We start from the raw sequence: 25,314 nt of genomic DNA on the forward strand, positions 1-25,314 counted from the left end.
AAATTACCAGTTATAATAGAGGAACAAAATCAAACAAAATTAACAGCTGCAATAACTAAGACAGAACTAAATAATGCCATTTCCAGGCTCAAGGTGATTAAGTCTCCTGGCCCTGATGCCTTTTCGTCAGAGTGGTATAAAATTTTCTGATCTGAATTAATACAGAGTCTTCTTCGGGTGTCATGGTTCCGGACATTTGTTTGTGTTCCTGATCTCCTGTCTTTTGTTCCTTTGACCTAGTTTTCCTGAATTGCCATGGTTAGTTCATTCAGTTCCAACTATGTTTATTAATTATCTTGTTTTTCTCCTATTTAAGCCCTGTGTTTTCCCTTGCTCCTTAGTTCCAGTATTGATGTTGATATTGTGTTTGTCTCCTGCGTTTCTCCTGAGTGAGGCAGTGATCTCAGTTATCCCAAAAGAGGGAAAGGTCAATTAGAATGCAGTTCATACAGACCAATTTTGATCCTGAACGTCAATTACAAATTATATACAAGCATCCTTGCCAAAAGATTGGAAAAGATTCTCCCCCAGCTAATACATAATGATCAGACTGGGTTTATCTCTCAAGGACACACTCATGATAATATTAGATGATCTCTGCAAATATTAAATCATATCCAACAGGACAAACTTGAAACTCTTTTAATTAGTTTAGATGCAGAAAATGCTTTTGATTCTGTAAGTAGGCTTTTCCTATAAAAAGCCCTTGAAAGATTTGGCATGCATGAAATTTTTGTTAGAGGCACCCATACATTATATAATAACCCATCTGCCCGGATAAAAATAAATGGGTACCTTTCAGATAACATTATATTAGAACGTGGATCAAGACAGGGGTGTCCAATTTCACCACTGCTTTTTGCGCTCTATATAGAGCCTCTCGCTCAGTGGACAAGGCAGACTAAAAACATTAAAGGCATCTGTATGAATGGAGAAGACCACAAATTGGCATTATATGCAGATGATATTTTAATTTACTTAAGTAAACCCACTCATTTCTCATTTCCTGAATTAATGAATCTCTAGAAAAATTTGGTAGAGGTGCAGGATACAAATTAAATATACAAAAAATGCTAACTTTGACTTTTAATTCTACACCTCCAAAACATATTAGAAATAAATTCAACCTCAACTGGGATTAGAATTCACTAAAATATTTAGGAATATACTTAATGAAAGAAATTTAGACACTAGCAGAGGTAAATTTTGACCCACTTTAAACAAAAATCAAAGATGATATACAGAGATTGAATGCCATCTCTTTCCTCATCCTTCCACAACATCTCTATTTATTTCAAGCACTTCCTCCTGAAATTCCCTTAAAACATTGGTCTGAAGTAAAGAAGATAATTTCCGGATTTATTTGGCAAGGGAAAAAACCCATTTGATTAAATTCAAAACATTACAGCTCCTAATTGTCACAGTGTCTGGTTTGTGTTCCCTGGGTATCCACTAGATGTCCTCCTTCCCCACGGTGTCTGTCACTTCATGAACCACATTCCTCACGTTCTCTGTCTAATCATTGCACTCAGCTGTCACTGGTTATTAATCATTGCACTCAGTCAATTCCCCATTAGCGTTTGTCTCTCCCTGTGTATTTATACCCGGTCTGTCTTAAGCCCTATTCGGACGGGACTACGTTTGAGTTTCGATTCTTACCACCTGACGTCTGCGATTTTCATGTACCAATTCGGACGGGACTAACATCTCCGTGTTTATTACAGAGGTGGGAGGGTCTGTTTTGTGCATCTGGGCGTCATAGAGATCACGCGCTCTGTATGCATGCATTGCATATAACGTTAGTCATTCGGATTGATTACCATAGTATAATTACACAATAAATACTAAAAACTTAACCATGTTAATGTGTGGTTTCTTTAGTTTAACCTTTTTTTTTTGTAGTAGTAGTAGTAGGCTAAACCCATGTTTAATTTTCATAAAGGTACATCTGTAATTAAAACATTATGTAACTGAGTGCATAAATGAACGTGAGTAATCTTACCTGATGCTGATATTACAATAGCCTGTATTAACAGTTTACGTGATCTGGCTCTTGATTTTATTTATTTTATTTTTTTTATTATTATTATTTCTTTGCCGGGAAGCAAATATATCAAACATGCGCGCAGTAAGAGCATCTACGATAATTCACGTTGGCCAAAACACACAAGGAAACGTGTTGTGAAATAAAATACCACCGGCAATCACAGACATTCGCATTCGGACGGGATTAGTTTTCTCAGAGGATCACTGAGTTTGCTGAAAAACAGTAGGTAATTCGCTCTGGAATTATCACAGAGGTTGTGTGAGAAAAACACAGACGTGGCAGATTCGGATGGGATTAAAATCACCAAGTACGTCTGTGAAACACAGATTTCTCTAACGACCCCCTGTAAAACTAGTCCCGTCCGAATAGGGCTTTAGTATGTGTCACGGAGTCCTTGTTTATTCTCGTCCGTCTCTTGTCGTGCTCTAGCCTTGTGTCCTTGTTTATGTTTGGATATGTTTGGTATTGACCCCTGCCTGGACTGTTTATTCTTTGGATTGCCCTTAATAAAAGACGTACTCGCATTTGGATCTCTCACCGTGTCTCCTTGTATCCCGGACGTGACAGAAGGACTCCGTCACTCTGAGATCCAGCGGTATGTCTGCTCATGTTTCCTCCCCAGCCACAGAGCGGGATAGGAGTAGTTTTGAGGGAACTCGCCTGGTGGTTTTCCGGGGGACCAGGGGAGGTCGCCGAGGAGGGAGTGGTCGAGAGGAGGGTCAGCATCGCTCTCAACCATGGCCCCCCTTCGACCCGGGGCTCATGTGGGATGGATCAGAGCCACTGTCTCACCATGGCGGACGGAGAGGGGAGAAGAAGCGCACATCCGCCATGGTGGCGCCACTGCCCATGATGGCCTCAGGGCCAGCGCCACGAGGCAAGATGGACGCCAGCCCAGCGCCACAGCACAAGGTGGTCGCCAGCCCCACGCCACGAGGCCAAACGGTCGCCAGCCCAGCGCCACTGCCCAAGATGGCCGCTGAGACATTTTTGGATCACTTCTCCCTGTTGAACAAGATCCTAGAGATTCCCAGGAGTGTTCACATCACGGTTGCTGAGCCAGCGCCACAGTCCAAGATGCCCGCCAGCCCAGCGCCACAGCACAAGATGGCCGCCAGCTCAGCGTGCCCAGCACCACAGCACAAGATGGCCGCCAGCCCAGCGCCACAGCACAAGATGGCCGCCAGCCCAGCGCCACTGCACAAGATGGCCGCCATCCCAGCGCCACTGCACAAGATGGCCGCCATCCCAGAGCCACAGCACAAGATGGCCGCCAGCTCAGCGCCACAGCGCAAGATGGCCGCCAGCCCAGCGCCACAGCGCAAGATGGCCGCCAGCCCAGCGCCACAGCGCAAGATGGCCGCCAGCCCAGCGCCACAGCACGAGATGGCTGAATCCACACCTGTGTCGCCAGGCAAGATGGCCGACTCAATGCCTGAGTCTCCGGACAGGGTACCACCGACACGCCGTCATAGAGGGCGGAGGAGAAGACAGGCATCGACCGTTCCTCAAGGGCCGGAGGCCGTTCCCAAGCAGGCCGCTGCCGTCTCGGAGGCCGTTCCCGAGCAGGCCGCGGCCGTCCCGGAGGCGGCGCCCGAGGCGGCGGCAGAGGCCGATACGGTGCCCGAGGAGGTTCTTGAGGCCGAGGCAGTTCCTGAGGCCGTTCCCGAGGCGGTGCCCGATGCCGTTGCGGAGGCAGAGGCAGTGCCCGATGCCGTTCCGGAGACCGAGGCGGTGCCCGATGCTTTTCCGGAGGCCGAGGCGGTGGCCGATGCGGAGCCCGAGGCACGGTCCGAGGCCATTCCCGAGGCAGTGTCCGATGCGGTGCCCGAGATGGTTCCCGAGGCCGTTCCCGATGTGGTGCCCAAGGCCGAGGCCGTTCCCGATGCGATGCCCAAGGCCGAGGCGGTGACCGAGGCCATTCCCGATGCGGTGCCCGAGGCGGTGTCCGATGCGGTGCCCGAGATGGTTCCCGAGGCCGAGGCGGTTCCCGATGCCGATGCGGGGCCCGAGGCCATTCCCGATGCGGTGGCCGTTCCCGATGCGGTGCCCAAGGCCGAGGCGGGGTCCGAGGCCATTCCCGAGGCCACCTGAACTGGCCACCTGAACTGCCTGGTCCCTCGTGGTCCCCTGAACTGACTGATGCACCTTGGCTGCCGGTCGAGCCATCGCGGCCTGTCCCTGTTCCCCTACACGGGCCTGGTCCTCCATCCCTCCCCCTGTTCTACCTCCTCCGGTCCACCTCCCTCCCTGTCTCCCTGTTCTCAGGGAGTACGGAGCATGTCAATAGGAACACAGTTCATGCATGGCGCTCACTTCTAACGAGCTGATTATCTGAATCAGGTGTGTTAACAAAGAGAGACGTGCAAAATATGCAGAGCTGGGGGGTGCGAGGACTGGAATTGAGAACCGCTGTCTTAATGTGAGCTAAGTTACATATGAATATTTAAGTCCTTACGTAACATGAAAGTTCACACAAACTCTTTTCTCCGCTGTGTCTGTCAGTCATTCGTTCAGCCTTTAAACCCTGGTTGCGTTCGGTTGCACAGTCAGCTCGGTAAAGCTCTCTCCAAGATCGTTCTGTGTTCCCATTATTATACTTGATTTGTAAATACATGTCTATGAATTTGCAAAAAGGACTTTATCTTTTTGCTGGAGTTTAATGTTGTTTTGCTACTTGCTACCGGGTGTCTGTGAGAACAAAACACGGGCGTAGAAAAGACTATACATTGTTTTTAACGTGCACAGTAACTGAAATTTAAATGCTCAATAACTGTTGCACATATATAATAAACTACGCATCAATCTCTCCTCTTTGTGCTTTGCACTTTTTAACACAAAGCGCTTACAATATGCACATCCGGTGTGCAGAATGATGCGCTTGAAGAAACATGGTGTCGGCTGTGACGCTGTGTTGCTTCAAGCGCATCATTCTGCACAGCGGATGCGCACATTGTAAACGCTTCGTGCTGCACTGCATTTGTTTTGTCCTATTGTACCTATCATATGTTGTTGCCTTATTAAAAAATATGCTATACATTTAAAATTCATGTATTTTAATTTTATAGTATATACTTATATATAAATACACTCATGAATGTTTTTAATGAATGGATTTTAAAATAATACAAATGTGTAACAATGAAATGTTACAGCAATGTGTAACATTTTACCATATTTAGTGCAACACTTTTATTTGTTCCCCACAAAAGTATTTTCACTAAATGTTTGGATTTCTAAAATTGTGCACTGATTTTTCTAGAATAACTTTTGCTGCCGAATTATCCACTAACCTAGTTTAAGATAAATTTTTTGTCATAGATTATGAATATGCATAGGCCTATATTTTTTGATATTTATTATTTTTCTTTATAATTAAGTGGTCTGTATCTAATAAATTGTGAAAGAATGATTATCAGTTCCACACACTTAAATATATAAATTCTACAATTATTTAAATGGGGGAAAAAAAAAAAAACTTAACTGGTATCAGATCGGTATCTGTATCGGCCAATACTGAACCCTAGGTATCGGAATCGGTATCGGAGGCAAAAAAGGCAGATCGTAGCATCCCTACTCCAGAGGGTTAAATCTTCTCATTATATTATTTCTTTCACTATTTTGTCAACATAAGATTTCAGAAGCAGTATTGTGACACTATTGTCCGTGTGAGCGATCCAACACCTTATTTACTTTTGCATTTAAATGGAAGATGTATAATGTCCATTGACTTGGGGGAATATTTCTTTCTTCCTGATAATGCTTAATGAGTGCAAAATGATAATTTTGTGAACAGTTGTTTTTTATTGAATCAGTTTATTACAAAAAGGATACAACATATAACATGATGCACGCAACAAACAAACTAATGTGATGTGGACTGTTGCTGTATGTTTTTGTAGGTTGTCTGGATGTATGGTGACAGAAGAAGGCTGTTGTTATGTGTCTTCAGCTCTGACTTCAAATCCCTCACACCTGAGAGAGCTGGATCTGAGCTACAATCACCCAGGGGATTCAGGAGTCAAGCTGCTCTCTGAAAAACGGCAGGATCCAAACTGCAAACTGGATAAACTAAAGTATGGCAAGCAAAAAGAGTTGTTAGATTTTATCTTATCTTTTATTGTCATTGTCATAATAACAACTAAATATCGTTAGAGCATCCCCACTGCATAGCAATGGTAACACAGTGCAAAGTGATGCAAAAGCCCAAACCTAGCTCCCATAAAGATCCCATAAATAATAAAGATCACATAAATAATAGACATTGTGTGTCAGAAAAGTGTGTGTTGTGAAATTGCTGCGGCAATGCAAAGTCCAGTCACAGTTATTTTAGTGGTGGGATATGATGTGTGTCTGTAGATATAGGCAGAATGGGGAGAGATTGTATGTTCAGCAGCTTCACTACCTCTGAAAAGAGGCTGTGGGCCAGTCTGGTTGTTTTGGCGCATATGGACCTGTACCTTCTACCAGAGAGCAGCAGATGAAACAGGTGATGTGCAGGATGGTGCTGGTCGTACAGGATGTTTTGCACGTCTTAGGCAGCAAGTGGTGTAAATGGTACTCACCTCCTGAAGCGTAATTCCGATAATCTTCCCCACTGTTCTGAACATTCGCTGGAGTGCCTGCTAATCAACCTTAGTGCAGCTGGAAAAACACACTATGAATCCATAGGATAAAACACTGCTAATAGCACAGTTGTAAAAGTTCACCATTAGCTGCTTGGGAATTTTGGAACTCTTCAGTTTCCTCAGATAGTAGAGGCATTGTTGGGCCTTTCTCTTCAACTGAGGCAGTATTAGTGCCCCAGGACAGGTCCTCCAATACAGTAACCCCCAGGAGTTTAAAATCTGTCACTCTCCCCCACCTCATTGCCGATAGAGAGTGGAGAGTGGTTGTATTATCCAGTTTTTTGGAACTCCACAATCATTTCCTTGGTCTTCTTGATGTTAAGTAGTTAACAAGTTATTGTTATCTTATTTATATGGCCGGATTGCATTAAAAGCCTAACTAAAATTGACAAAGAGCAGCCTCGCATAGGTGTTCTTGAGCTCTAGATGTTCCAGTAGTATATGGAGCACAATTGCAATGGCATCCTAAGTCGACCTGTTCTCCCTGTATGCAAATTGGTATGGATGTGGATGTGTTGGTGGTATTGTTTTTTTAATGTGTTTGATGATCAGCCTCTCCAGACATTTGGCTGGACCGGAGGTTAGTGCCATAGGTCTGTCGTTGTTTAGAAAAGTGACATTAGACTGTTTGGGGATGGGTACTATTGTGGCTGCCTTGAGGCAGGCAGGGACCCATGAAGTTGACAGCGACATGTTATAGATGGAAGTGAAGACATCCACTAACTCGGCCGTCTTTCAGGGATATACACAGCACAGATGTAAATAGCAGTGAACTCCCTCAGGAGAAAAAACGGCCTGCATTTGAGCAGCAGGAATTCCGCATCTGGCCTACACAGTTTATCCACTACCGTGATGGTTGTGCACCAGGAGTTGTTAACCCCTTAGCGGTCAAAGATTGGCAATGGCCCCAGATTATTGTTGTTTCACTTTAATAGCATGTTAAACATCACTCTTACTTCATCCGGACAAACTGTGCATCAGTAGAAAGATTAAAGACTCTAGCTTTGATATGTGATCACTGTTTTGATAAAAAGTTGCAGTGACAGTAATTTAGTAATTTATGTCAGGAGTGCAAAATAATCAATCTGTATGTGTCATTTATTAATAGAAATTCACCATGCATTCATATTCAGTCACGTCTATAGCAATTTATTTGTGTTCACATAGATTCACTGAACAGGGTTAATAAGGTCTTATAGTCCAAAGATGCATATACATGGAGATATGGGTCAAAGACGAAAAAGTGTTTAAGCATAAAAAAAAGTGTAATACTGCTTTAAACTGTTGTAGTTTTTCCCCCAAAAAATGCAAAAAGTTTTCTGTTTTATTTAATTGTAACTTTGTTTTTGTTTTTCTGAGCAAAAAATATCATACATTTTCCCCTGATTTACAGAAGACACCCAGTAAAATGTCATTCAATGTAACAATCTTGTCAGGCATATTTACAACAAAAATCAATTTATGACATATTAAAAGACTAATTACTTTCACCCCAAATACTAATGAGTTGTAAACTTACATTTTTAACATTTGCCACTATCCTAGGTTTTGCCCATTTGTCAGTAAGAATTTTTTACTAATTTAAAACACAATAAAATTTAGTATGCTCCATTATTCTTTTAGATATTTTAATATTTACACGTCAGAATAAGCATGTTGTTTGAATTTTTGCATAAATATTGTGTTACACTGAATGACAATGTAACATTATTTCAACCAAATTTTTTGACATTTTATTCTCCAAAAACTTATTTGAAACCTTAAAAGTAGACACTTTACTTACATTTAATGTGCTTTCTACGGACACAAAATCACTTTTGTACATTTCTTTTGATGCGGACATCTTAACGTCTTTGACCCATATAGCTATTACTTATATTTATATATAAGTATATTTACTCATGTTTACTTTATATTTCTTCAGACAGAATTATTATTTCTATTCATTTTCCACTGATTTAGCAATCTGATGATAATTAACCGCTCCCTGGGCTGTCTTTGTGTGTTTACTCTTCCGTGCTCGCACTCTGACTGACATCATCAGAGACTGCGCATCATATCCCGCCCCATCTCATCCTGTGATGCACTTCCTTCACGCTTCTGGATGATGTCTGATCACAGCAAACACAAATTGAAAAAAAAAAGAGTTAGCGCTAATACGAGGGTGTTTCTAATACAGCATCTATGCCATTATCAGTCTTGCTCTATTTTTTTTACAAAGTTACAACTCGAGTTACAAAGTCATAAAAACAATATTGTGGAGGTTTTCTTTTGCATTTTTGAGAAAATGAGAATGCAAAAAATACTAATGTGGTAGTTTCCTATTCACTGCTCTAGAAGTTTACCCAACTATGGTGATCTCTGCTGCTGAGAAATCCCGAAATGTGAAAAAAGTCCATTCTTAAACTGGGTGTTAAAACATGCTAGCAACATGTTAATAATGTTAGCAACTGCACAGCAACAACCTAGCAACCATCCTGAGTACCTTGGCATTACTGACATTAAAAAGTGACCCTGTGTGTGTTTTTTATAGTGTGGATCATGGAGGCGAATCCAGGATTACAGCAGGGCTAAAGAAATGTATGTCAACACACTTTACTGCTTTCACTTTAACAGCTTTACTGATTATTGTTGTGTTCTAAATGTCTCTGTTCTTCTGTTCAGATGCCTGTTTTCTCACACTGGATCCAAACACAGCAAATACTCAACTCATTTTGTCTGAGGAGAAAAGAAAGGTGTCATGTTTGGACAAGAAACAATCATATTCTGATCATCCAGACAGATTTGATGATTGTCTTCAGGTGTTGTGTACAGAGAGTGTTAATGGACGCAGCTTCTGGGAGATTGAGTGGAGTGGTGATGATGGTGTGTATGTAGCAGTGTCATATAAGAGCATCAGCAGGAAGGGAGATGGTAATGACAGTTGGTTTGGATGTAATGATCAGTCCTGGAGTTTGATCTGCTGTCCTGACAGATACTCATTCAGACACAATAATATAGTGACTTGTCTCCGTCTGAAGCCCATCAGCAGTAGAATAGGAGTGTATGTGGATCACAGTGCAGGAACTCTGTCCTTCTACAGCGTTTCTGACACAATGAGCCTCATCCACACAGTCCAGACCACATTCACTCAGCCACTCTATCCTGGGTTTAGGGTTTATTATAATTCATCCGTGAAACTGTTTTGACAATTGACGAGAGATTCTGCCCATAATGCTTTGAGCTGCATGATAAATCATTAACAGTGAAATGTTAGAGTCTCGTCTTTTCTCTTAATAACATTAATACTGCAGCTGAACTTCTGTCAGTGAAAAAATAGAATAAATGAATAAAATGTGTGTAATAAATCTTCGTATAGACCAGTGTTTCTCAACCCTGGTCCTGAGCGCCCCCCAGCCCTGTACATTTTGTGTGTCTCCCTAATCAGAAACACCTGATTCAGCTCATTAGCTCATTAAAAGAAACTCCAGGTACTGAAATAGGTGTGTCAGATAAGGGAGACATACAAAATGTGCAGTGTTGGGGGCGCCCAGGACCAGGGTTGAGAAACACTGATATAGACAGTAAGATCAGTGTGTGTTTTTGCATATGCAAACTGTGTGTTGCTTCAAGAGTGCAACCATACATTTGTGTTGTGCTTTCTTTCTTTTATATTCATTTATTGATTTTTAATTATTTTTCATTTAATCATTTTATTATTCCAATAAATCATATTATCGTTTATTATCATTTTAACCATTCATATATTCATTTCATTGATTTGTTCATTGAATAGCCATTTATATTATTGTTTTTTAATATTATTTTTCCATTATTCTTTAGTCTTATGATGTGTTTCAAGAGCCATTTGTCACAGCCACTTGTCGGAGTGCCCATGTTAGCCACCAGAGGGCACTCTTTTGAACTATTGTTTGTTTTCATTGAACTCCAACTCCCATCACCCTTTGCCTGGACTATCAACCCTCATTGCCATCAGCTGCGGGTGATTACCATTTTAGCTCACCTGTATATATACAATGCTGACTGAGTTTTGGGTTGTGGAAGAATTGCTCTGTGTCTTTGCTGGTGTCCGATTTGTTTCACCGTGTGTGATGTTTTTGCCCATTTTGTCTCATGTATTAGGTTTTTGGATTACTTTATTAAATGAAGCATGTGGATCTTTCATAGAGTCTGTGAGTGTTTCCTGACAATGAGATAAGAGGGAATGTTTATGTAATGACATTGTCAAGCAGTATGGGGCGGTGTGACTGATATACTGCAGATATGACTGATATACTGCAGATATACTGATGAAAGACAGAGATCCTGTCAGGCTTTAATGTATCAGATCATATCAATCTTTTCTTCATCTTCCTTATTTTCTTCATCTACTGCTTCATTTTCTTCATCCATCCTCATCTTCACCCGTCACAACCTCCTCATGTGATTCTACAGCTCTAGATGTCCTGTAAAATAATTAAGATCAAATAAAACAAAGTTTATTTTAGGAAAACTGTAAAGTTTCTATAAACTTCAGCAGGTGTAAATTATGTCTGTTCACTCGTTAGTGAGCGTTTTGCATAGACACTATATTTGTTGGTCTCTACATATGATGGAATGACAATAAAGGTCAACTGACTTAAATTAGTCAAGTGAAATAAATTAGATTATGTCTGGTATAAATGCTTTCTGCATCCACACATTACATTTGTGCCTCTTGTATGAAAACTAGTGTTTTAAAATGTGTTCAGATTTTAAAAGTGGTGTTGTATATTCCTTCCTTAAATTTACACAACTGAATACACAAGACAGAAGAGTGCAGAATCCACGAGTCACCACAGAAACCTTTTAAAAAGGAAAACCACCCAGTTTAGCCTCAGATTGTATCAGTTTTTCAGCTGATGACTGTTAAGAGTGGTGTGAAAGAGGAGGGGTTTTGCTCTGTGTTTATTCAGTGAGTCAAAGGAAAGCGTCCCTCTCTGTGCACAGCTGCATCACATTTCTGTTCTTGCTCTATACCGCTGTACCGTTTATTTTACATTTCCATCATGGACTGTGCCTTTGCTAATCTAGATGCTGCTGGTTTTCAACAGATCTGGCAACACTTTGATGCAGATGGTGAGAACATTAAAAATCATTTCCATTCTGCTTTCAAATGATGTCTATTCATTGTTTTTATTTGTTTATATACATAGTGATGTATTTTAGATATAAATATCCTCTCTTCATCTGATCATAAGATAAATTCTAGATAAATACTTTTCCGCAGATAATGGCTACATTGAAGGAAAAGAGTTGGATGACTTTTTCCGTCACATGCTGGAAAAATTAGGGTCAAAGGTAGGTAAAAAAAAAACAAACACAAAAAATCTTGGAATCAAATGTCCAGTGGTGTATTACATTTGAATGTACAAAAACCTTTAAACACATCACTGTCCTGGTTTTGATCTAACTGTTTTGACATGGATGTTATTGATTACATTGTGCAGATATATGGAAGCACATTAGACACTCTTTCTGTAAGTGCTCTCTGGCTGTTTACACGCTAGGATCTGTTCCCTCGCCCACTAACATAACACACACAACAGCCATTTAACGTTTACATTTTACAGCAGCAGACATTTAAAATACACTGCCACTAGACAAAAGTGCACCACCTTTTGACAGAATTTGAAATATTTGTGATCCTAAAAAAAAAAAATATATTTTATTTTATTGTGTAATGCTACAGAAAATTTTTATTATAGTTACAGTAGATGTTTGTTGTTTGGATGGAAACTAGGATTATCATGGTTTAAAAAAGCAAAAGTACACTCATAACCAATATATTTTAACTGTTAAATTAGTCTGTTACTCAGGAACTTGTGCAACGTCTCAAGAAACCAAACATCACTTTATTTTCAGGAAACTGTGGTTAGACATACAAGCAGTACCATCGCAAGGGCTGTGCCAATGTGCGACCGCACAGGGCCTCGCGCCTCTAGAGGGCCTCGCTCTTGGCCTGCATTTTATGTTGTTTATGTCTAATTTTTATTACTGTTTTTCCACCCATTCTGTCCTCTGAAAGACTAAAATGTGACTATATATAATAAGACTGTTCTATACTAGTGCCGTTAGAAATTTTCTTCTTTATCATATTTATCAGGCTCCTATGTGTAGGTTCAGTAATTTCACTTTAATGGCAATAAATAGTTTCTTTTCTTTCCCATTACAGTAAAATAATTGAACATAAACACAGGAGCCTGAGAAAATAACCATTTTAGAAGAAAAATTTGGATAGCACTTAAGAGTTAATTTATTCTAGCATTCTTATTTACTTATTTAATTGCTTTATTATTATTATGCAGTAGATCTTACAATACTTATGAGCGTGTGTGTGACTGATATTCGTGCGCAAGCATGTCATCACAATCGATCAGTTGTGTGTTAAAGTTGCGTTCATTACTATAGCAACCCCCTCCCCCCACACAAAAAATTGCAGAGGGCCTCACACTTCAACTTCGCACAGGGCCTCGCACACCCCTTGCAACGGCCCTGCATACACAATAAAAAATAGATTTGCTAGATGTTCTAGCAAAGGTGCTATAACCCGGCTTGACATTTTGTATTCTACACTGGTGTTCATTAACTTGCATGACCCTACTAAACAAACAAAAGAAACTCTCTCTATGATTCTGAGTGAATGAGGGTTATTGTGATGTAAAAAGGCTTCTAATAAATAAAGATTGTGTCAGATGTTCATTGAATATCTTATAAGCAGCTCTATTGGAGCACAGCTGTTCCAGTCCATTGGCTATGCAGAGTGAGGATGGGGAATTAATGAGAGATGAATGATGGAAATGTAGTCGCAGTAACCAGTTTGTTTTCTTTGCTGTCTTCAGGATAAGATTACAGAGGAGAGAGTACAGCAGATAAAGAAGAGCTTTATGTCTACCTATGATCTCACATCTGATGGACGCTTGGCGATCCACGAAGTATATCACAATTTTTTAAACATTTCCTTTTCATTATTGCTAGTCCTGCAGAAAAGTAAAAACTGATAATCCTGTGCTGGAACTGGCAAAAAAGAGCAACCATGAAAGAAGGAATAGTTTTCAATCAAAACTGATACATTACTTTCAGGCTGTTATTGTATAATTAGTCATTCTGTGTGCAGAGAAAAACAAACATAGCTGAATTGCTGTTTGCATGCAGTAATGGCAAAGGTTTTTCAGATGCTATCTAGACACTTTATGGCTTCCGGCTGTTTCCAACACAGTTGCACCAGTTACATTAACCACATTGAAAGTGTTGAGTCATTTTCTTTGTCATGTCAATGGTTTGTTTTGCTTCCATCACATTTGCACAGTAGAAAAGTGAGGCTGTGGATGGTTGAAACACTTAAAAGCAACTATAGTTACAGTAATCAGAGCCATTAGTGCTGTCATTAATGTAGCGTACATAATCATACAGTGGTAATTTTATCTGACAAAAGTCAAGTCATTATCTGAAAAACCCATGCCAGTTCCCGGATATGGTATATACTGCAAACAGATTTTACATTTTCATGTCTTTACATGTTTATAATATCATGTCATACTGCTGCCATTCAGTTATTCAATTTTATGATTAAATTCTATTATTCAGTGTTATTATTAAATACGTTTCATAGAAATCTTTGTTTTGGCTATATAAAAGAAATACTTAAGGAAGCCAATCATAATTTTTATGAGTAGAGACAGAATAACATTTGTCCTGAATAAGTAAATTAGTAAATAAACCCATATTGTTGAATGTGTCTGTTTGAATTTATACCAGCTAGCCAACATGATCCTGCCGGAGGATGAGAACTTCCTTCTCATCTTTCGTAGAGAGGCTCCACTGGATAACAGCGTGGAGTTCATGAAGGTAAACCTTTACTCCATTTCACACAAATTACATCACAACATTTTTAAAGATGTTTAAACAGTCTTTGGCATTCACACATTTCCCATGATAGATCTGGAGGAAATATGACGCTGACAGCAGTGGTTACATATCAGCTGTGGAGCTCAAGGTAAATGCATACACATGACTCATTGACAGAGACTGTCAGTTACATTAGCATATTATAACAATCAGCTACAAAGTTTGAATGTTGAGGGTGGTGTTTTGATTGTTTGTCTATTTCTGATGGCAGGGCTTCTTGAATGACTTGTTTCAGCAGCACAAAAAGAATATTCCCCCAGGGAAGTTGGATGAATACACAAATACCATGGTAACACTACTGATTTTAATTCTTCTCCATTTATTAATTATTTGTATAAACCTAAACTTCTCAAATGATGCACCTCTGTATGATTACATCTTGACACATAGCTTGACATATAATTTTCCTACTGTAAGCAGTTATTGATGTTGTTGGAGCAATGCAAATGCAATATATAATCAGCATGACCCATAATCAGGGCCGTAGCTGGGGTTTGTGGGGTTGTACCCATGGGCCCTGTTTGAAATCATGTAAATATAGCACAAATATATGAATAGAACAAACATACAAATTAAACAAATTTTCATTTTTTTCTACTTTGTAGGTGTTAAGTACATAAACCAAATAATCATATGTAAAATAGCATTGCATAGTCTTCACTGTATAAATTAAATATAGATTCATATTTTTTAAAACTATGAAGTAATTCAGTCAAGAGCAGTGAGTGATTTTCTCATTTCTCAGCTTGGCGGCTTGGGCGAAACACGCCCCTCCAGATAAGTAAGTGAGAAACGGAGAGGAAGACCACTAAAATAAAACCGTGCCTTCTATTCAACATTATGTTTCTGCTGGAAATACGTCACTACATTGAAGTAAAGTCGTCAGCAACTTCCGGGTCATGCAGACTTTGAGACAATGCATCCAATATTATGGAAGAGGATTAGGGCCAAGCAATATTGAAAATATAAAACCATCTTGAGATTAAAAATTAAACCATCTTGACTTTTTTTCATAATTTAATGACTATATTCTCACATATTCTCTCAACTTTTTTTCTCGAAATTTAAAGGAGTCATATGACGTTGCTAAAAAGAACATTATTTTGTGTATTTGGTATAATGCAATGTGTTTGTGGTTTAAGGTAAAAAAAACATTATTTTCCACATACTGTACATTATTGTTTACAATATTGTGTACAAACTTACAGACTGTGTGTCAGAAGCGCCTGACTGTCCTTGCAAAGTTGGAATGGCCCCACTTTATAGAAACAGACACTGGCATTGTAGGCTACTCTACAAGGAAACAGTCCACATCTGAATATTTGGGTTGAACTGTTCTGGAACAGTGTTGTAGTTACAACTTGACCACTGATTTCTAGTTGTGTCCTCTTATGGTAGGCCAAACACAGTAGCTTCACTTTCACAATGAAACACACAATGTCTCCACAACATGGCGCAGGTGGCAACAGCTAGAATAAAAGTTACTCCTTCAGTCTTTGCTTGAACATTTGGACAGCGTTATATGCAAATCTTCCCACATCATGATGTAGACGTGTGGGCGTGTTAGAACGAGCCGTTTTAGGTTGACTCTTAACTTTCATAAAGAATATCTCTTTGGATTTGATACTTTAGTCTTTGCAACTTTACAAATCTTCTTTATGCACCAAGAGCTTGTAACACTCCACAAAGAAAGGAAAAATTGAAATAGCATCATATGACCCCTTTAACGACTTTTTTTCTCGTAATATAATGACTTTATTCTTAACCTTTTATCCCGACTTTTTTCCTGGAAATATAACGATTTTTTTCTTGTAATTTAATGACTTTATTCTCAAACTTTTATCTCCACTTTTTTATATCTAAATTTAACGAGTTTTATCTTGAAACATAATGACTTTATTCTCAAAATTTTATGAGTTTAATCTCAAAATTTTTTTTAGTCATTTTTCTTGAAATTTAACAAGTTTAATCTAGTATTATAATGACTTTAATCTCGAGATAAATTATTGCTTCACCTTAATCCTCTTCCATACAATATACCATATTTTCCAGACTATAAGTCACACTTTTTTTCATAGTTTGGCTGGTCCTGCGACTTATAGTCAGGTGTGACTTATTTATCAAAATTAATTTGACATGAACCAAGAGAAAACATTACCGTCTACAGCCGCGAGAGGGCGCTCTATGCTGCTCAGTGTTCCTGTAGCGTACCCCTGAGAACATTAACTGAAAACAACTGAAAACTGTTAACTGAAATATTAACTTAAAGACAACTGAAAAAGACTGAATGCAAACAAAATGCCCCCAAAAAGAAAATCCTATTCTGCAGATTACAAACTGCAGGTAGTAAAATAGGAGCACTGAGCAGCATAGAGCGCCCTCTTGCGGCTGTAGACGGTAATGTTTTCTCTTGGTTCTTGGTTCTAAATAAATGCGACTTATAGTCCAGTGCGACTTATATATGTTTTTTTCCTTGTCATGACGTATTTTTGGACTGATGCGACTTATACTCAGATGCGACTTATAGTCCGAAAAATACGGTAATGATACACATACATTTTTTGCTTTTGTTTACATTAACTTGAAACATAACCAACAGTTTTTCAAGGATACTCGCCAAGATAGGTATTTCAACATAATTTTGTATGCATTTGTCCGTTCATGCGCAAGAAGATGCAAAACTCAATACAGTGTTCAAGGGCTGTGATACACAACTTGTTACCTGCATGCTGTGCACACAGAACACAGCGGCCCAGTGCCCCTTATGTCTGAAAGGCCAGTATTAGTATTCTGCTATATACCACATTCCTGCTTTATTCTACAATCTGTCTAAAGAAGAGATCATTTTTGCTTTCAATATACACTATTTGTAACTGTTTGTCTATTTACACATAAGTCATTCTCTGGACATTTTGTCAGACTCATCTCACATAAAAAGTGCTGCTTTTTAAGATGCTGGGTATACAGGTCAATTAGTGAGTGATAGCACTGTTTACATCCGCCATCAGCAAACTGTGGCTGGTCACCCATGCATTAACCTTCCTTTGACCTGATCTCAGGAGTGTGGGTTTTTTCCATTACACACAGCAAGTGAAACTGTCAGTGTTACTCAGAGTGAATAGCATTTAGCTGTTCATGTGTTTTCAAGTGGTGCCCTCTAAGGCAGTTTTTTTCAGGCAACTAATATGCCTAGAGCATATGTTGTATACCACATTGGTATACTGATTTTTCAAAATGACTATTTATTTCTGTACAGGTAAGTGCTCAATTAGCAATTTTAGAAACTGACAGTTTGTGTGAAAATAGGAGTAAGTATTGTCATTCTTTGAGTTGATTTTGTTTGGAAAATGGCTTGGAAAATGCTCAACACTTTTCTAATCATGAATACTTTTTTTTGTCTTGCAGATGAGCATTTTTGACAAAAACAAAGATGGGTGTTTGGATCTTAATGATCTAGCTAGGTGATGTGCATTTAACAACAATGTTTTTTTCTGTGCTTGTGGAGCTGTGTAGGCCTTGAGGGTGAGAATGGGTCTTTGTGTGTATGCTTGTGTTGTTGAAAGAGAGAAGCAAAAACTCGGTTACACAACTTAGTAGCACATTTTTAAGAGACTAATAATTATGGTGTCTTATAAAACATTTGTATGATACATGGAGCTGCTTCCTAAGCCAGATCAATCATATATTATAATCTATTTAGGTTAAAATGGTAATTAAGTGGCTGCCAGTAACACACAGGTGACAATTTAATACTGTTTTATTAGTCTAGTGACAACTAAAGCACCTAAACTGCACTGAAACTCAATGAATATAAATGTAAACTACGTGATTTATGCTAAATCCAATAGACTGAAATGTGAAAATTGTAAATGGCACTTAGCTCAATTCACTTCAGGCAAAAAAAGGGAAATTTACCATGTGGTTGTGTCTAGTGACACAACAAATTTGAGAAAGGTTTAACTTTATGCAAATGAGCAGTTGCTTTCGGGAGCAGTTGCCAATGGCGGTGAAGTGTACATTATCAAGTTAAGTCACCTGTATTCGTATAGTGTGTTATTCATTACAGATAGTCTCAAAGCAGCTTCACAGTAATAAACAGGAAAATAACATGTTAAAGTTCTTCAATACAAAGTTCATCAATTATAGACAAGCTCAACTTGAGTTATAAGCAGCCCCACAGAAGGCAAAAGTTATTCAGCTCAATGATGATCCAATTCAGTTTGATAAAAGTGTCACTGTTGTGGAGCTCAAGTATGAAACTTTATTTCCACTGCAGAATTCTGGCTCTGCAAGACAACTTCCTGTTGCAGTTCAAAATGGATGTTAGTAATTTATATCTATTTCATTTAATCTTTTGTGATCCTAAATGTAATAATTTGCTGCAAACCAGTGCATAATGCCCTCTCTATTTGCTACCTTCTTCAGGCCAACAGTCAAGTGGAGAGAAAGAGAGACTTTGAGAAGATCTTTGCACATTATGATGTTGTAAGAATGAATCTGAACCTTTCTTCTGTTGTTAATACAGACATGTCCTGTGCATGATTTTAAAACACCTAAGCTGTAAACGCCATGTGTTATTGTGTCCCAACATGGTAATAACTCTCACTGGTTGATGGCACAATTTTGAAAGGCCTCCAAAAAGAATAAAAAACTAATCTAAAGTTCTGGCATGAAGCTCTAATTGGTGCAGTCCAACTGATCAAACTTAATATAACATAATGACATCATTATCACATGGTGTAGCTGACTGGTTCTTTTTGTATCAGCAGTCAATGAGCTCACTGCTCAACATAAAAATACTTGGCTAGTGCTTGCTGTAGAAGTTGCAGCACACTTCAGAAACCCTCCACCTTCCCCAGCTCCACCTGTATAGATCTGCTACGGGGTGATTCATGAATGCTATATGTTATATGTGCAACAGCAGTATTTCTTACATGATCACAGCAGCATGTTGTGGATGTATTGGCAGTAGCAAGTCTCTGTACTTGATCTGCAACAGCAGCAGCAGAAGTGTAGCAGATCTATTCCGCCAAGACCAAACACATTAACATTGTCATGTACCTTACCATGCCAATACCTTCGAGAGTCATGACAAAACTGGTCATTGGCAAATGTCTAAAATATTTGTAATTTATATGTTGCTCGCAAGAATAGCAAAAGTGGCTAACCAGACAAGCTAACCAGCTAACCCCATGGATAAATATCAAATGTGGTACTTTGACACAATAACAAACACAATGCACTGACAAAGCAGTTCCAGCTCTTAAATGTTGGCTCTCTTTCCAGAGTAAGACGGGAGCACTTGAAGGACCAGAGGTGGATGGTTTTGTCAAAGACATGATGGAGCTCGTCAGGGTAAGTAACTAACATCAATAAAAATAACAAGTAATCAACTCATTTATAAAAAAAACCTGAACTTTCATGTCTGTGAAGCATTCTAAGGAAATCACTACTGCAAAATGTTTGGTTTGTTGTTTTAATTTATTTGGGTCCATAACCTTCAGAATCAAACATTAGCGTGTAACTTATGCTTTATAGCTTGTGCTCTAGACATCAATATAATTATTTATTTATTGACTGATTAAAAATGTAAAAGCCTTATACAATAGTGATATAATACAACTAATAATTGTCACTCTTTCTCTTCCTACTGTGGTTTCTCCCTGTTTCCCTCTGTATTCCAACGCTTTCTTCTTTCTCTCAGCCCAGTATCAGCGGAGTTGATCTGGATAAATTGCGTGAGGTTCTGCTGCGCCACTGTGATGTGAATAAAGATGGGAAGATTCAGAAAAGTGAGCTGGCCCTGTGTTTGGGAGTAAAGCATAAATTACATGCACACTGAAGTTATCACTTCTACTATGAATTGCTATGTTTTAAACCTGAATGGGGAAGGTGAAAACATTACATATTACTTGTGTGCTTGTTTCCATTTTAAAAATGTATTGTTATTTAAAACGTTATTCTGAAAGTAATTTATGGAAATGTAATAATGTCAATGCTCTTGCAACAATAAAAGTTATATCTGTTAAACATGTAAAGCCAAAATAGTGGTACTCATGGACCTTCCTTTAACAGTCACGCCATTGGCAAACAGACGCTCAAGTGCTTTGTTTTCTTGTTTTGTGTGTGTAGGGGGATTACAGTTAAACTCCATAGACAGACCAGTAGGCTCAGTGTAGAGAAGAAGTCAAATTTGAAGTTCATTGAGTTGACAGAGAGTTTGCTTAAGACAAGAATTCCAAACTTCCAAAGGCCATTGAAACGGAGTAAGGTTCTGATAGGTTAAAAGTACAGATAATTTAGCAACATCTAAACATGGTATTCTGTCCCCGACACAAGTTAAAGACAAAATCTCTAGCACCCCATTTTCTATGTACGTATACAATTTTGTTAAGGGTCATAGGTGAGTCATAAATTCTGGAAGGACTTTTCTTAACTGAGTTGCTGATGAAGTCAACATGGATGACATCTCTTCTCTCTAAGACTGAGCTACAGTACATCACTGGAACAGAACAATACATTCATGCAGACAAAACCTGATCTGACATAAATTTCAAATTATGATTCAGTTTAACATACAGTTGTAATGAGGCATGACAACAGAGTGGGAATCCACTTGCAGGCTTTATTAAAAGAGAGCGTGGTCAAAACAGGCAGGATCCAGAAACAACAAACAGTAGTATCCCAGATAGAGACAGAAGAATAATCCACAAACAAGTAATGATCAGGGCAGACAGCAAACGATCAAAAAGTGTGCCATTCTTATAGTGTGAGACTGATGAGGTGATGAGAGACTGGTGATTGCAATTGATTACGTGCCTAGGCAAAGGATTATGGGAAATGGAGTCCGGGGTGAATGGTAAAGTGTACAGGATGTGGCGCCCTCTAGCGGAGCTTGTGGGCACTCCAGATAGACATTGTGACAACAGTAACCAATGGAACTGTAAACCAAGTATGCAGTTCAAAACACAAGTACACATGGTGCAATATTGACCTTCATGACTCTAGTCACACTTACCTTCACATGTCTTATAAAGCTGTTATTAGAATAGCAACATAAAATAAATAAGAATAAAGTTCAAACTGATTACTTTTTTTCCTATAAAATATAGCATTTGATTATATAATGATTCAGATGATTTATTACGAAAGTAAAAATGGGTCAGACCCTCATTCATCACTCAGAAACCCAATACAGACATTGCCTGTAACATTAATTCCAATATATATATATATATATATATATATATATATATATATATATATATATATATATATATATATATAAACTATTCATTACATAATAGGAGAGGTGGGTTTAGAAATCAACCCATTCATGTGCAAATTAGTATTTGTCTTTTATTACTTTACCCTATGTATGATCATATTTAAAATTTTAAGTGACAAAGACCAAAATATGGCAGTTTTATTTGTTACTGTAGTAAACAGGGATTATGCAAAAAATATTGGATCAGAAGTACACAATACAACTAATACAAAGTATGACATTCAGGTTTTTGGACAATTTATAAATTCACCTCCTGAGACTCTGCATCTTCATATGAGGACATTATATTTTAGTGAATTTCTCTGAGACTATACATGCCACAGTTTTAAGTCTGGATGTCCTGTACAGAGCACATTCAGGGCTTTTTAGAGATACTAAATGTTTGGATGTTTCACCTAGACCACTCAGTCTCCTTGGTCTTCAAATATGTCTGATATTAATTTAGTGACACTCTTATGGAAATATGATAATATTTTGTAATTATCATTTAAATCTGACAAATTTTTAAACTGTGTGTCATAAATCAACATCTCAGGAAAAATGTTATGGGGTTTCAAATCAAAATATGACTTTCTGTTACGAAACAATATGTTGAATTCATACATGTCGTCATATGAGGACACCGGGACTAAAAGCATGTTTATTACGCATTTTGGGAGACACAACAAATGAATAGGGAAAGAAATTATATTTCAATATTCCTATGAAATATTATATATTATTATGAAAATCTTGTCAATTATAACTCCCATTAGTACACTTCTTTTGTTGCCCCATTAATATGCAAATTAGACTTAGTTTATAGATACATTATATATAATAAGAAAACCTGTTTATGGCCATTTTACACACATTTTGCATAAAGAAAAATGGTATATCAAATCATTATGTTATAACATAGTTGAGAATTATCTTTATACAAAGTTTGGTAAAAAAAAAAAAAAAAAAAATCCTGAAAACTAAAAAATGTATTGGTGAATAAAAAATAAATGAATGACAAAAAAATGAAAAAAAAATTTTTTTCCTAAAATGTTTCGGGTATCAAGAGGATAAATAAGCCATTACTCCCATTGGTCACAGAGTATGAAACAAACACCCGCATACCTGTGCACTGGTGAGCAACCTGTTTGTCTTCTTTAATGTATTGGTTAGAGTTACACGTGTTTATAGAAATATACATTTTATTTTGGAGAACAGATTGAAGAAAATCGGTCAATATACATTTGATTTGTTGTTTATTACGTTTATTAATGGTCATGAGCGTGAGCACATGAAGAGTTTTTACTCTTTCTTCTCCGTGTCGCTTTAGATGCATTTGAAGTGAACTCATTTTCTTATCTTTTTTTACACACACACAAACACAAAGTAACTGTATATACGATCCAACGTAACTGTTACTAGTAAAGTGGAGATGGGAGAACTCCTTTCAGTACTACTGGACCAGTGTACAGGATAAACTCCCTAAACTCAGCAGCTTCCCAGATGTCTTATTCTGTCTTATTCCTCTGCCTTTGTACAAGCTCACAAGATATGTACTTTGACATCCTCACAAGTTTTTTGAGATGCCACTTTTCAAAACACAAAGTTTGTTTGATGCTGCTCAGGTGGAAACTCATAGTGAGGTTCTTAAACATACAATCACAAGAATAACACATGGCAACATATTACCTATTGAATGTTGTTTTCTTTCTTTCTTTCTTTCTTTCTTTCTTTCTTTTTCGTTTCTTGTTTTTTTTAAAAAAAACATAATAAAGACATCATTTGACAAACATTGTTCATAATAGTAAAACACATCAAAACAAATTTGTGAAATCAATAGTGAAAAATTAGTAAAATGCTAGTAACCACAGTTAAAAATAATTTCTGCACTGCGTGACTGCTGCCTTATAAACAAAATCTCACATATTTAGATGTGCTACACACTCTTTCACCGGCATCTCTTTTTACCACATCATTGGACAACATGTATTAAAATGTGTATTTCACCAAGAATTTAACTCTGAATCCCGCTGATGTGTGTTTAATATTTGTGTATTTATAACGTATTTATATAATATAATGTATTTTGTAGTCTGTAATTTCTATGTGCTTGGTGATTTTAGTCACAGCGTATGAACAGGGCTTTTATTATAGGAGTATTGAGGAAGGTTAAAATTATTATTAGTATTATAATTATTATATAGTAGAATAAGGATGAAGTGTGTTGATTTGTATGCTTGGGGGAGAAAGAGGGAATTGGGTGATTTAGTCTGTAAACCTATTGTCTGATCCACACTCAGGAGCAGATGGTGGCAGTAATGCACCAATTACACTGGATGCCAACCACTGTTAAACATTAAAAAGAAGAAGGGGCTTTTATTTTGGTCTGGCGATGTGACGTCACAAGGCTGTGCCGCGCTCCTGCATTATGTTGTGGTTCGGCTGAAGAAAGATTTGTGTTTTTAAACATTTAAACATGTTTAATAGTTTTACACACATAATAAATTAACTTCTTAATATGGAAAATAACATTGTAATACTTTATCTAATATAAATGAAAGTTATTTTATGGGAGTAAAGCACATCTGCACGAGCAACAAAAAAGATGTGTCTGATTTTGCTCCGAATATCTTAAATCAGTTTATCATAAACACGAATTCAGTCACTGGCAAGTGATGAGAAAAACTGAGCTTTTCAAAACCCTGAATCAGTTGAATCAAATGCTTTGTAAAATGATTCAGTTTTGAATCACTCGAGTCAGCGCACGCTGTCGACTCCTGCTGCTCAAAACAGTGTAAATGCAACGAGAACAACAAAAATTTTACGATAACTTTTACAAGTTAGATGTTAATGTTTTAAAGAAAGTGAAGTTTATTAAACATCTACAAGATTTGTCATTTTTGATTTTAGTGCACCTGTAGCTCAAGTGGTAGAGTATTGCGTTAACAAGCGCAAGGTGGGAGGTTCGATTCCCTGGGAACACATGATAGGTAAAAATTGATAACCTGAATGCATTGTAAGTCACTTTGGATAAAAGCGTCTGCTAAATGCATAAATTTAAATTTAATTAATTTAATTTAAATTTAATTTAATTTTAATTTAAAAAAAAATTAATTATCCCTTTAAGTCCATAAACATCAATCTGAATGACTCCCTTGCCAGTGTACTGACTACTGAAATAGGGAGCTGACTGAAACAGAGATTTAGATTTATTTTTAGTTTCCAAAGTATCCAAAATCAGAAAAAAAAATCCTGGTGAAGCTACTGAGATCCACATGACATAATATTATAAAGACTGCTTTTATTAAAGACGAGAGTGGAGAAATGAAGATTAAAGAAACATTGAGAGTCAAACGAGAAGTCAGTAAATTGATCCTTATTAAAATGTCAGAAATTAATGATATTTTTAAAGAATGTTGTATGAGTGTTGTAAATAAAGTGGTTGT

General features: G+C 37.9%; 2 protein-coding genes across 2 annotated transcripts in view; both read left to right on the plus strand.

Annotated features, from left to right (window-relative positions):
* LOC122137152 (NACHT, LRR and PYD domains-containing protein 12-like) overlaps nt 1–10,837 on the plus strand; it is a 53,590-nt gene extending 42,753 nt beyond the window's left edge. The window contains exons 10-12 of the mRNA XM_042722821.1: nt 5,950–6,123; nt 9,209–9,255; nt 9,340–10,837. Of these exons, the coding sequence (XP_042578755.1) occupies nt 5,950–6,123; nt 9,209–9,255; nt 9,340–9,863 (745 nt within the window). The 3' untranslated portion in view covers nt 9,864–10,837. The remainder of the gene's footprint in view (nt 1–5,949; nt 6,124–9,208; nt 9,256–9,339) is intronic.
* A 763-nt stretch (nt 10,838–11,600) lies between these two features.
* Nucleotides 11,601–20,639, plus strand: LOC109073975 (secretagogin). The gene is made up of 11 exons (XM_019090050.2): nt 11,601–11,772; nt 11,924–11,994; nt 13,536–13,628; nt 14,452–14,541; nt 14,633–14,689; nt 14,813–14,890; nt 18,007–18,062; nt 18,878–18,923; nt 19,027–19,086; nt 19,888–19,956; nt 20,306–20,639. The coding sequence occupies exons 1-11, from the start codon at nt 11,703–11,705 to the stop codon at nt 20,441–20,443; spliced, it is 828 nt and encodes a 275-aa protein (XP_018945595.2). The 5' UTR covers nt 11,601–11,702; the 3' UTR covers nt 20,444–20,639.
* Nucleotides 20,640–25,314: the final 4,675 nt, after the last annotated feature.

The sequence above is a fragment of the Cyprinus carpio genome, chromosome B4 (assembly GCF_018340385.1).
Source record: "Cyprinus carpio isolate SPL01 chromosome B4, ASM1834038v1, whole genome shotgun sequence".
Classification (NCBI taxonomy): domain Eukaryota; kingdom Metazoa; phylum Chordata; class Actinopteri; order Cypriniformes; family Cyprinidae; genus Cyprinus; species Cyprinus carpio.